This window comes from Macaca mulatta, chromosome 14 (assembly GCF_049350105.2).
Source record: "Macaca mulatta isolate MMU2019108-1 chromosome 14, T2T-MMU8v2.0, whole genome shotgun sequence".
NCBI classification, from domain to species: domain Eukaryota; kingdom Metazoa; phylum Chordata; class Mammalia; order Primates; family Cercopithecidae; genus Macaca; species Macaca mulatta.
Genome location: NC_133419.1, coordinates 112,463,139 through 112,475,824, shown reverse-complemented (window position 1 = coordinate 112,475,824; position 12,686 = coordinate 112,463,139). Strand labels below are relative to the sequence as shown.

At 49.5% G+C, this 12,686-nt stretch overlaps 2 protein-coding genes across 10 annotated transcripts in view; one reads left to right on the top strand and one right to left on the bottom strand.

Moving 5' to 3' along the window:
- Positions 1-12,686, top strand: part of PPP2R1B (protein phosphatase 2 scaffold subunit Abeta) — a 52,918-nt gene that overhangs the window by 33,927 nt on the left and 6,305 nt on the right. For 5 of the 8 annotated variants that reach the window (XM_015115672.3, XM_015115671.3, XM_077964272.1 and 2 more), the window contains one exon: positions 5,699-5,845. The exons of the other annotated variants lie outside the window; for them this stretch is intronic. In XM_015115672.3, coding sequence (XP_014971158.2) covers positions 5,699-5,730 — 32 coding nt within the window. In that variant the 3' untranslated portion in view covers positions 5,731-5,845. Of the gene's footprint in view, positions 1-5,698; positions 5,846-12,686 lie in introns of those variants that run through there. 8 annotated transcript variants of the gene reach the window in all.
- SIK2 (salt inducible kinase 2) overlaps positions 5,847-12,686 on the bottom strand; it is a 124,821-nt gene continuing 117,981 nt past the window's right edge. For both annotated transcript variants that reach the window (XM_028833955.2, XM_028833956.2), the window contains 5 exons: positions 11,911-12,195; positions 11,627-11,790; positions 10,763-10,873; positions 9,987-10,078; positions 5,847-9,243 (listed from right to left, as the gene is read on the bottom strand). In XM_028833955.2, the coding sequence (XP_028689788.1) occupies positions 8,610-9,243; positions 9,987-10,078; positions 10,763-10,873; positions 11,627-11,790; positions 11,911-12,195 (1,286 nt within the window). In that variant the 3' untranslated portion in view covers positions 5,847-8,609. The remainder of the gene's footprint in view (positions 9,244-9,986; positions 10,079-10,762; positions 10,874-11,626; positions 11,791-11,910; positions 12,196-12,686) is intronic.

Sequence of the window (12,686 nt, the reverse complement as noted above, 5' to 3'; positions counted from 1 at the left end):
GATTTAGTGCACAACGCCCAGAAGTTCCTCCCATGGTGCCCATGGGCTGCTAGCGAGCAGGAGGCTCCCTGTCACCTGGATCCACCCAGGGAGGGATTAGAACCCCTCAGCAGGGAGGGTCCCTGTGATCTTTGTTTGTTTTTTGAGACGAAGTCTTGCCCTCTTGCTCAGGCTGGAGTCCAGTGGTGCAAACTCGGCTCACTGCAACCTCCGCCTCCCAGGTTCAAGCGATTCTCCTGCCTCAGTCTACAGAGTAGCTGGGATTACAGGCGCCCACCACCACGCCCGGCTAATTTTTGTATTTTTAGTGGAGACGGGGTTTCACCATGTTGGCCAGGCTGGTCTTGAACTCTTGACTTCAGGTGATCCACCTGCCTCTGCCTCCCAAAGTGTTGGAATTACAGGCCTGAGCCACAGCGTCTGGCCAAGAACTTTAACTCTGAGAGAGCAGAGGCCGGGCCAGGGGTTCCTAACTTTGGTCCCTGGTCGGGAGGGGGCTTCAGGGGGCCCAGGAACCAACTCCTGTCCTGAAATTCTGTCTGAAGTTCTGGGTCTGTGTACATGCTCTTTGGGAAGAGTCCATAGCTTGCATGTCAAGGGGATCTGTGAGCCCTCAATTTAAGATCTAGTGGGGGAGAAAGCAGCTGCTTGCCAGGAGCACAGCCTTGGGTCCTGTTCCCACCTCTCCTGCGTCATGATGAAGGACTTGGGAAACGCAAGCACTGCTGGCCAGTTCCATCCACCGGGCAGAGACCCTGGGTTTGGGGTGCAGGCCTCCCTGCCGCTCTCCTTCCCCACCCTGCTGGAGCCTTCGACTCACAAAGGCCGCAGAACTGAAGGGTGTCCTGGGGAGTGCGGGGCTGGGGCCTGGCTGGCCACTGGTCTGTTATTTTGCCTGCGTCCTGGGGCACTGGAGTTGTTTTTGGCAACACAGAGTAAGAATGATGGAGAAATTTGGTGGGAAAGGGAAAACATTGTTACTGAAATTTAGTGCTTTCCTTAAAAAAGAAATGAAACTCAGCAATACTGAAATTTTGGGTAGCCAAGGGGTAACCGCCAATGTAAGGCAGAACTGAGCTATTGTCAGCAGTCGGACAGCAGTGGAGGTCGGTGGAGGGGGCTCCGCTCCTTCCAGCCTCTGCCAGTGTGGGCCCTGCCGACTGCACCTTCCCAATGCTACCCAGAGGCCAGCGGCTCACCCCACAGGGAGGGAACTGTCTTGGTTCTATAGCATGGGCTCAATTGGAATGGTTTGAGTGAAACTAAATTTCAGTCGAGATCCTGCTGCCAGCAAGCTGGATATAACAGTGGCCTTTCACTCAGGGCCTGGCACTGAAACAGGTCCAGGACGCAGGAGAGCAGCTTGGCACATGGTGTCTCCAGCACCCTGAGGGCGTGGAGCTGGGCCTCAAAAGGGTGCCCGCCCCTGTGAGGGAGTGCACTGTGTGAGCGCGCGTGCAGTGTCGAGGCCTTTGGCAGACCCCAGAGAAGATGTGACATCGTGACTAAATAGCAGTGTCTTTTGCCTGGCAGCTCGCAGCACCTCCCCTCCCATTTCCAGTCCCTGCCCTGCAGCTGCCTGTCCTCGGAGAGCCCCCTGCATCTGCCTCCCCTTCTCCTACCGTGGCACGAGGTGCTTGCCCAGACTACCTGGGCCAATGGGCTTTGCCCTGGGACTCTGCGAATCGAGGAGCAGTAATTAAGCAGTGCCCAGCGGGGCCCTGTCCTTGTGCAGGCTGCGGTTAGCAGTGCTTCCGTCAGCGATCTGCAGCGGCTAACGTGTACTCAGGCGATTCAGAGCAAGGTATTATTTACCCTGCTGACGTCAATGAGAACATATTATCCACCGTCCTTTTCTGCAGCCTGAAATGAGCACCAGAACTCAGAGAACACAGCCACCTTCCCTACTCTAAAAATTCCACCCAAGGCCCGATGAGGCAAAAGCCCTATCGCATTGACCTGACACTCACACCGCCCGGGCTCTTAGAAAACAAGTTGTTTTTATTTTAATTCAAGAGGGTTGGAAACATAAAAACAGTACATTTTCCTTGCAGAAAATTACCCCATTTAAATTACCATTTGGTACAAAGATTATTTATTACACTGCATTTTAGGCAATTTTCTAACATTGAGTGACAAGTTACACTTTTGATTTTTTTTCAAATTGGAGCTATTATGATTTGCACTCATAATACCAAAGCTATTGAACTCACCAATTTTTTCTTAGTAATTAAAAAAAAAGCACACAGAAAAAAATAACTACAGTTAGATTAACTTTATCAAAAGTAACTCTTTCAGACCAAACATCCAGCGAAACCACCGCCTCCCTTCAGATATAAGCAAATACTCTTGCGCTTTCTACAAAGTGCAAATATCTCTGTATCCCTTTTATTTCTCAAACTGCAGTCCCCGAAGTGAAGCAAACCTTTCTCTCCGCTTCTTTCCCCTTCAGAGATTTTGGTGAAGGCAGGTTTCTCTCACCGCCCATGGTGGAAAGGTCTCGCCACTTGAATTTCCTTGACTGAGCAAATCTTCAGCAGACAGACACCACAGAGCCAGCAGCAGCCTGTTATCTGCACTGGGGAATGCGACATTATTCCGTCTGGGGTCATATGTTTCCAGGATGTTGTTTTGTACTTCTATTTTTAAAGCTCCCCTCTACCCACCCACTTTGCCTCTGAAAAGACAGAGTATTAAGTCAAAGTCTGTTATTACTTTTTTAATGCTAAAAGTAATAAGCACTTCTATTTGATGGGGCTTGACTGTAAGGAAATGTCACGCCCCTCGAGACAAAGGCTGAGTTCATGACGGTTCCTGGGGTGGAATCTGCTGGCCTGCAGTGGTGGCCTGATGCCATGCAGTGCGGCCCCTTGGCAACTGAGTAGGGGGATGTCCTGTAGGAAACTGCTGTATTGTAACTTGGAAAAACTAGGCGTCTTTGAGGTGAGCCTAAACTCCTGCAGTTAACTGGATGCCGAAAGGCAGGTGGGTCTGCGAGGTCTTTGTCTCCCTCAGCCTGGTTCAGTGCACGGCCACCTGGACAGCTGCACTGTCACCTGAAAGCAGCCTCTGCCCCAAAGCCAGGCGGCTGTCGAGTGGAGAATAAGGTTGTGGGAACAATGTCACAGTCACCCTGTGCTTGACCAAAATGGGGGCTTTGTTTATACAGCTGTTTGCTTAAGAAAAGAGTCAGATGCTACTGAAGAAAGAGGGGAAAGACAGGGCTTCTTCCAGAGCAAGCAGCCCGAGAACCAAAACCAGAAGCCAGTCAGCCCAAGCGCTTGTCCCAGCTCCTCCTATCACCAGCTGTGATCTCAGAGAAGTCACAAACTTCCGAGAGCTTTGGTTTCTTCAGCTGTGAAAAATAAGGACAGCATCTCCCCAGCTAATTTCATAGAATTGTTGTGAGGATGAGAAGAGAGTCCTCGTGAAAGTGCTTGGTAAAACTAATGTACAAATATAAGCTATTGCTCCCTTGTGGGCGGGCGAGCGCAGTATCTGGGCAGAACCCATCAAAGCTCTCCCTGGGTGGCTCTGTGGGCAGTGCTGCCTGGTGCTCTATCTGTGCCCCAGTGTGTGCCCGAGTCTGCTGATAGGTTGAAACTTGCCTGGAGAAGATGTGGACGTAAGGTGGGGGTGCACCTAGGATGGCTGCTAGTCTTTTAGAATCAGCCAGGCTACCTTAATTAGGACAAAAATGGTAAAATAAGAATGTGAGAGGCTACTGGGAGGTGAGAGGCTCCACTGCCTTCGTTCACTCACCACCAAGGGCCAGACAAGGACTCTGACATTACTGGTGCTTCAGACCATGCTGTGGAACCTGTCAGAAGGGAGACAGAAACTTTAAGAAAATCTTTTTGTCCAGTTTAGAAACAAAGGCAGATGATACTGCTCTTGTCTTTTTTTTTTGAGGTGGAGTCTCACTCTGTCACCCAGGCTGGAATGCAGTGGCGTGATCTCGGCTCACTGCAAGCTCCACCTCCCAGGTTCATGCCATTCTCTTGCCACAGCCTCCTGAGTAGCTGGGACTACAGGCGCCCGCCACCGCACCCGGCAAATTTTTTTGTATTTTTAGTAGAGACAGAGTTTCACCTACTACTACTAATCTACTTCATCTACTACTGCGCCCGGCCGATACTGCTCTTGTCTTTCATACATCGCTCTGAAGATAAGTTCCATAAAAAAATTCCAGGTCGGGTGCGGTGACTCACGCTTGTAATCCCATCACTTCGGGAGGTCAAGGTGGGTGGATCACCTGAGGTCAGGAGTTCCAGACCAGCCTGGACATGGTGAAACCCCATCTCTACTAAAAATACACAAACTAGCTGGATGCGGTGGCACACACCTGTAGTCCCAGCTACTTGGGAGGCTGAGGCAGGAGAATTGCTTGAACCCACGAGGTAGAGGTTGTGGTGAGCTGAAATCGTACTACTGCACTCTAGCCTGGGCGACAGAGCAAGACTCTGTCTCAAAAAAAAAAAAAAAAAAAATTCCAGAAGCAACAAAATGATCAAAGATCCCTGCCTGTACAATGACTCCAACTTACGAGCCTCCCTGTTCTCCAATTTTCACCTTTGATGTTTAGGCACAAAGAGACCGAGTGGCTCGGTGGCTTCCCAGGAGGCAGCAGAGGCAAGCCAGGTTAGGAGTTCAAGTGTAGCAGGTCATCCCCAGCACGGGGGTCAGCCATGGTTCACAGGGACCGACTCTGTGAAATGACACACTGCATATTGTCTCTACAGGAGGTCAAATGGGAAAAAGCTATCTGGAGTGTGAATTTTCTTTAAACCAATAGGGAGCTTAAGTGTGCCTGTTGATACAGGTTTTAAAATGTAATACAAACATATTTATGAACCTGGGGCTTGATTAGAGGCTGGCGGACCCCAAGAAGGAGCGCCGCTCACTCACCCTGTCCTTGCATCCTCACCCGCCTGCATGTCTCTGGAGGCTGTTTGGTGCCTACACGCCTGGGACCCTGACCAACTGTGACTCCAGGTTGCTGCTTGTCACCTTGCCGTAGTTTCTGGCTGATCACCTGATCACTGGAGCTGGGAATATCCCCCCCGCCGTCTAACCCGTGGGCAGAATTCTGCGAGCGTTTTCCTGCCTTTAGGACTGATGATGACACTCGGTGTGTGGGCAGAGGTGGGGGAGTCGGTCAGTTTCACGATGAGTCCCTTCTGCTGGAGCCTTCGGTCCATGGGAAAGGGTAGGGGGCAGGGGAGAGGCCGATACTCCTACAGGGGGTCCCCCCTTGCTCCCCATCAAAACACAGAACCCCCCATTACTCCAGTGCCAGAGTTGGGAAGGGGCACAAGAGACAAGGGCTGGCCTCAGTCCTGGGCTCCTGTCTGTCCCAGCCTGACTCCAGCACATGGTTTAAACACGGGGAGTTCTTGATATCTGAGGAAAGGGCCACTGACTTTTTCTTTCCTAGGAGGCAAAAGTGGATGGAGGAGAGAAGGGGTTTGCTCAGATGGGCACGAACAGTCCCTGAGCCCCATCCCCACTCCCCTGCTGGGCCCTGACGCTCTCCCACCCAGGGATTCTCCAGGGGGTTGGCCTCCTTCTGTTCCCATGGTGGCAGAGGGCAGTGCAGGCAGAGGTGGCGAGGAGGCAGCTGGGATGGGCGGTGTCACTGGGAATGTGAAAGTGGGCCCCCTCTTCCCGTCGGGCTAACATGCTGTTTGCCTTACAGGGACCAGTGTATCCGTTGCATGGAGATACTAGAGACACACTTGCCCAGCTGGAAATTGCAGAGCTAGTGCATTTCTCCCAAAGCAGAGACTAATACCCCGGATTAAAAAAAAAAGAACATAAAAAATAAAGTACCACACATATTGCACTTTTTGCTGAATGAAATTTTTACCTCATGTTTATCTCACCAAAGTCTCTTCAGAGGAGCCTGGTTTACAGGGTGATGAAGCTGATGATGATGATACAGTAGTGTACACACTGCTAATGTGAAACAGACTGGAAAGCAAGTCAGTACTTCAGAGTAGCCCCGGAGAAAAAGCGATACTAAGCCTTCTTAGTGTTACATTAGTGTTGATGAAGAGAAAACTGCCTGGAAGCTTCCATGGGTCACTAGTTAGGGACAGAGCAGCACAGGTGACCAGACGGGGCTGAGCAAACACCTGACTGACCAACAGAACCAGTCTCTTCAGCAGCTTACATTGCAGTCAATACAGAGGGTTATGGAATTTATTGATTTCCGCTTGAACAAGATAAGCAAATAGGAGCTTACAACACAGGTCCCAGCAGGAGGGGTCACGCTCTGCGTCAGGCCGGTGTCCACGCCGCTGCCGTGTCTGACGGCTCCTGATAGGCCTGGCTGTCGCGGGGCACAGCTCGATTTCTCTCTGGGTCCTTAACCTTCCAGTAGCTCTCTGCAGTCCCTCATCGGCTGGCCTGACCGTCCTGCCATAGCTCCCAGGTCTCCTGGGCTAAGCAGCTCATGGCATTTTTGGGGGGCAGGAGTTTATGTCGATTTGTAACTACACCATTCCTGCAGTTCTGAAATAAGCAGCCCCCATTTTCAATCTGGAAGGCATTTTAATATCACAAATATTGTAGTACTTCTGTAGTATATTTTGGGAAAACGTCTTCCTTCAGTCTAAACAAATCAAGCCCCATTTTATAACTGGCTATTTTGCAAAGACTCAAAACAGATTAGAGATCTTAATGAAATGATCTCTTAAATGAAATGATGTTCTTTATTTCACGAAATCATCAATCTTAAGCACGAGGGAATAAACAACTCCCAGAAAGAGCTTAATTCATTCTTCCTGGATTTTCACTGTGTTATTAAATCACAAAAATGACAGTCCCCACACTGCCCTTTCCCACTGACACCGAGTCCAACCCCGAGCACAGTGCCTCAGCGAAGTGTCCTGGCACCATGGTGAGCTGGCGACCAGGCAGTCTCTGGCCAGCAACAGAGACTGCTCAAGTTACTGAAGTTGGTAGGAGCTGGGCTCACACGGCCAGAATGGAAGCCCCTAGACTTTCCACACTTCACCTGCCTGGACACTAACTACAAAGAGGAAAGGCAACTTAAAGGTGTTTTCTAGATGCAGCATCAGTTAGTCCCTCTCTTTGTGCTTTAAGGAAGATGCTTTGTGCTTACACATTCATCTGCTGATGGGACAAGCCATTCTAAAGGGCAGAAATGGTCATCTTTAGAATTAACACTGAATTTGTAACACCTGGATGTTAACTGTCCAAATGACAAATTATTCATCATTTCTAGGGATACAGTTAGCTAGCTGTAACATCTAATTTTTACTTACTTTGATGACTGGATTGTAAGTGTTGGTTAAGTTTTATTAGTAATATAATGTGTTTGGCAGATGATCTGCTTAAATGGTTAACACATCTGTGGTTCTTTGAATATTGCTGTAATACTTGAACATTTCATTACAAGTCAAAACTTTAAGGAAATTAAGAATGCTGATTCCCACATGGTGGAAAACAAACTCTGAAGTGACTTTGGATTTAGCATTGACATAAATGGAAACTGTTGGTTTCTACAGAAAAGAAAGAATTAAAGCATGATCTGGGGGAAAGGCACAGCACTACCACTTCACATGGGACGTAAAAGTTCCTTTTTCGTGTCCTTAAAATCTCTAAGCCCTATATGAAACTGTCCAAATATACAAAGCTCAATAAACTACTAGCAACATATAGTGTAAGGTCAAAGTAGTTATTACATCGGAAAAGAGACAACAGGTACCCTGGAGAGCGACTGCCCCCAAGCCAGCAGTGTCCACGGGAGACTGCAGGAAAAGCCTGTCTTCCCTGGCCCAGGGCTGGTGCTCTTGATGCGTTCTTGAGTTTCTTGCCCCCCGTCTCCACGGTGGCGGGTCTCCTGTCAGTTCCACGTGTGACACCTTTGGAGTCCTGAGTATATTGTGACACTCGGCAACCCAGGGCACCTTCTGAAGGGGTATGTCACCTGCTCCCGAGTGGAGATGAAGGTGGTCTCTGGGGTCAGTACCAGCTGTTATTTAGTGGCCCCTGAAACAGAGCTCACGCCCCACTGCTTTGTGATGGCCTTGGGGGACAACTTGCATCAGCAGCTAAGAACTTAGGATTCAATGACAAAGCACAGCTTTCCTTATTTCCTGTGCATCTGATTTCCTGATGTCGTCTTGATTTGCCTTGTAGCCATATGTGGTGGCTCGGCTTCAGTGAAAAATATATTGCCTTTTTTTCCCCATATATATGCAATAGCACACACCTTTTCTGCTTTCACCAAGGTTGCCCTTGATAATAAGAGGATGTAATCCTGCATAAGACCTGGGTCTGAATGTCTTCTTAGGAACACATTTGTCAGTGCCACCCTCGAGAGCTTGCTCCACTCGACCTAAGGGCAGAAGCCTCAGCTACAACTATGTTCCAGCGCTTGCCACAGGCAACTCTGTGGCGGGGCAGGCCCAGGAGGAAGCAACATCCACCCCAGCCAGGCCCTCTGATTCCAGTTGGGTGACTCGATTTCTCCCCGTCAGGGAGAGGGCAAGAAAATAAGCTTTAAATTTAAAAGGCTGGAATAACAATAGGAACATACACTCTTCCTTCACCTGACCCACCCAATTCCTGTGCTGAGACTAATTCACCAGGACATACCCGTTGTGTTGTGGATCCACAGCGTCTAGCATTTCACAATCAAAGAGTCCAGGCAGCTCGGAGAGGGCTAGTGGGTCATAGCTGGAGGGGGCCTCTTGCAGTCCTGGGTTTCTGGGACAGTCTGGCCCCGTCAGGTCACTCTGCTGGGCTCCATCCACAGGATGCTGACAGGGAGCGGGATAGTCTGACGCCGGGGAAGCAGCGCGCGGCAGCTCACAAGTCTGGTAGGAGAACTGTAAGGGGGCTGCGGCAGCTCCTGGCTGTCGTGGTGGTGGAGGTGGTGGTGGCGGTGGCGGCTGCTGCTGCTGTAGCTGCGTGGGCAGAGGAGGAGCAGCTCGGGGGCCGGAAGTGGAGGGCAGGGGCTGAAGCTGCATCTCCTGGTACTGGCTGAGGAAAGGGCTGTATTGCATCTGCTCAGAGGAAGGCTCCAGGACCGGGCTCAGGGGCTGGGTCAGGCTGAACGGTGGGGCCTGCTGAGAAGGCGGTGCAGTCTCCTGGCGGGGAAGGGGCAGCTGCTGACTTGGCTGTGGGTAGGAGCTCTCTGCTATCTGCATCTGATTAAAATATGCCTGCAGTTGAGATTGCTTCTGGAGAAAGAGTCGCTTCTGCTGGAGCCTAAATCGGTAATATCAAAGGAAAGAATTTTAAATCTTCTCAAGTGATGGCAATTTTAATGTAAATGCAATACCAGTCAGTAGCTTCAGTCCTCTACTTGAGTCTCTCTTTCTCATGTCAGCAAAAACAAGTGGGACTGGGGACCGATTGTGTTGGGTTCTGTTCAACCTAATCTCGTTTTTTGCCCCCCAGTTCTGATGATCCTTCAGTGCTAACGTGAGCAGGAATGCATTTTCTCTAACTCCGAGTTTTCCTCTTTATACAATGAGAGGATATTTCCCTTATGAAGAGGCTAGAAGAGGAGAGAGTCACACCTTGGCCTCTGCAGGTGTCTGCAGTTGATGGATTGAATAAGGTAGCTCTACCTTGGCCAAGCTGTTTCTACTAGTGAGGCCAGTGGGCACACATGCTAGTAAGGGAGGACGGAAGGCTCCTGTGCCGCCTACCCCACCTCCATGCTTTGGACAACCGACTGTGAAAGCTTGGAGCTAGTCATACCCAAAAGAGGAAACGCTAGAAGAAAAGGAAAACAAAGTACGCCGTAGGGCTGCCAGTGCCTGACAGGACCATCCTCCATGGATACTGAGATATCCTCTTAGTAATCATGCTCAGAGGGCCTGTGGCACATGCAGAAAACCTATTTTCCTAGTAATGGTGAACGTGAGAGGGAAAGGATAACACATGCAGTGTTCTCAAGGCTTCCAGAAAGGAAGCAACTTCTTTGGCCAAAGCCCCCTTCTCACCTGTGTTCCTGCAGCTGCTGCTCAAGGCTCCGCGGTGGTTCTTTGCAATAAAGCTGACAGGTGTTCTGTGCCTTTGACAGAAGGCTGGGCTTCTGGAAGAGCAGAAAAACAACACGAGCATGACAATGTGCTAGGATGCAGTCATCAGATGTGCGTCTGCCTGCAGGATGAATCCAACTGTATCCTACAGAATCCACATGGGTTGAAGGGACTGACATTTGCTCCCGGAGACCCTGAAAGAGCATCGGGCCAGCAGGCCTGGCCCATCTCTGACCTCACCTACTTCCGTTTTCCACTCCATTTCCCAAAGTCCACTAGGACTGTGAGCTCATGGACGTTAAGAAGTAATGAGAAAGGTGGAGTTAGATCTCCACCGCTGAATGAATGAGTCGTCCTTTACGGGATCGGTGCTTCATCACTTTTTAAGATTTTTATGCACCAACATGGAAAGTCCATGTAGACATTCTGCAGACTTAAGATTTATTACTCATTAAGAGGAGTATAGTTAGAAAGAAAGAAGCCAGGTCTCCCGTTCCTGCCCCTCAGTGACATATCCTTTTGTGGGGCCTGAGGACAAAGCCTTTCCCACCACCAACACAGAGCATAAGGCTGAAACTGAACACCTTTCTAGAAACTGCAAGGACAGAGCCAAAGCTACTTGCCTATAAGGAATCAAGCGGCTACCCTAAATAAATGCCAGGCAAAACACGTTTCTGCTTTGCAGAAGGACACAGTCCGGATGAGCAGAGTGAGGTGGACTCGCAAGAAGGACCCACCTGGAGCCTGTGCTGCAGGTACTGGGTCTCCAGGCTCTGCCGTGGGGACAGCTGGGGATGCACGCTGGCAGGGAGAGTGGAGACGCTTTCCTGCGGTGGAGAAACTTCCTCCTGAGGAGCAAGGGGGTGGAAACAATTTTCACCAATTCCCCATGGGGAAAAACAACTCAGTTCTTAGCTGAAGCACCTTTGCAAATGTCCAAAAGGAATTCCAACTCCATTAAGACTTACTAATACGCAAAGCTTTTACGGACCCAGTAGGCTGAGGGCTCCTTACTCTTTAGAACATTTATGCATGTATTATCTCTAGTTAACAACTACCTAGTCAGTACTAGAGCAAAGGCTCTGGGTGTCGCCAGGAGGCCATGGCCTTCACGTGGGCCTTGAACTATAATCCTCTTGGGTGCACTGAAAATAGGCTCAAAAAAAAAATCGGATAAGTAGCAGTATTTATTGTATTTTTAGTAGAAATAATCTACTTGTAATATTTACTAAAGTGATACCACATCAAAAGTAGTGGTGAGAAGCTTCTCATTTGGGTGCAGTTCATTATTCTTCATTTGTGCATGTGTGGTGGAGGAAGGGGAGTTCAAGGGTGACTGTTAAGAGGTCACTCATCTATTCTCTGCCCTGTGAGCCAAAAACAGCTTAACAGTCTCCAGGCCTCCATCTGGTATTGATCACTTGGAAGCAGTGTGGATGGGTTGAACCCATCAGTGGCAGGTGGCAGCAACAAGGCAAAGAAGCTGTGGGTTTTCCCAAAGAACCTGTTTGCTCCAGGACTGGAGGAAATCCTCTAAGTGAAAATGACCATCTTCAGGACCAACTCACACAGTCACTGAGGGAAGGGCCCAAGGTACCCACCTGAGGGCAGCTGCTAGTAAGGTCCTGGAGCTGAGGAGCCGCCGGCGCCAGGTTAGGGTCCGCCTCTGGTCCTATTTGTTCATACAGCAACTGCACTTTGTTCAACTCTAGAATTCCTTTGGTTCTAGCCAGATTCTGAAGATGTTGTCTAAATGCTACAATTCCTGAAAGAAAGCACCAAGACCACACAGTTTAACTAAAATACGAGGCCTTTCGGTGACCACATGGCAAGAAACCGCCCTCCTATGATGCGAGTTTCAAAAGGCAGAGGAGGAAGCGCTCACCCTGGGTGAGGGAGGTATCCGATGCTCTGCGGCCCTCTCTGAAGCTCACTGGAGACCTGTTGTGGACCTCTCGTTTCTGGGAGCTCAGAGCCTGCATGGCTGGGTTGGTAGGTCTCAGGCTTATGAAGGGAGATGTCATGCGGGGTGAGGGCTGATTGGCTAACATGATGTCCTTAAGGGATGGGTTGTCCTCCAGAAAGTTCAGGTCCCTCTGAACAGACCCCATATCATACTCCGAGTCCACACTGTCAAGGGAGGGGCTATCATTCATGGAGAAAATTTTCCCTTTAAGAGAAAACAGAACAGATAAAACCAACAGCAATAGCATCTTCTTGGAACATAGGGTACAAAGCATAACCAGCTTGAGACTTGACAGCTACCATGTCCTTAATCTCCAATCAAAACATCTTTTCAGAGGTTTACTTTTTACTGGCCAATTTAGTCATCTTCAAGTTTAGTGGGGAAAACACTCCAGAAGTGGCATCTGTAAGATCACAGCCACTCCAAAAGACTGTAAGATCACAGCCGCTCCAAAAGACTGTAAGATCACAGCCGCTCCAAAAGACTGTAAGATCACAGCCGCTCCAAAAGACTGTAAGATCACAGCCAGTCCAAAAGACTGTAAGATCACAGCCAGTCCAAAAGACTGTAAGATCACAGCCGCTCCAAAAGACTGTAAGATCACAGCCACTCCAAAAGACTGTAAGATCACAGCCGCTCCAAAAGACTGTAAGATCACAGCCGCTCCAAAAGACTGTAAGATCACAGCCACTCCA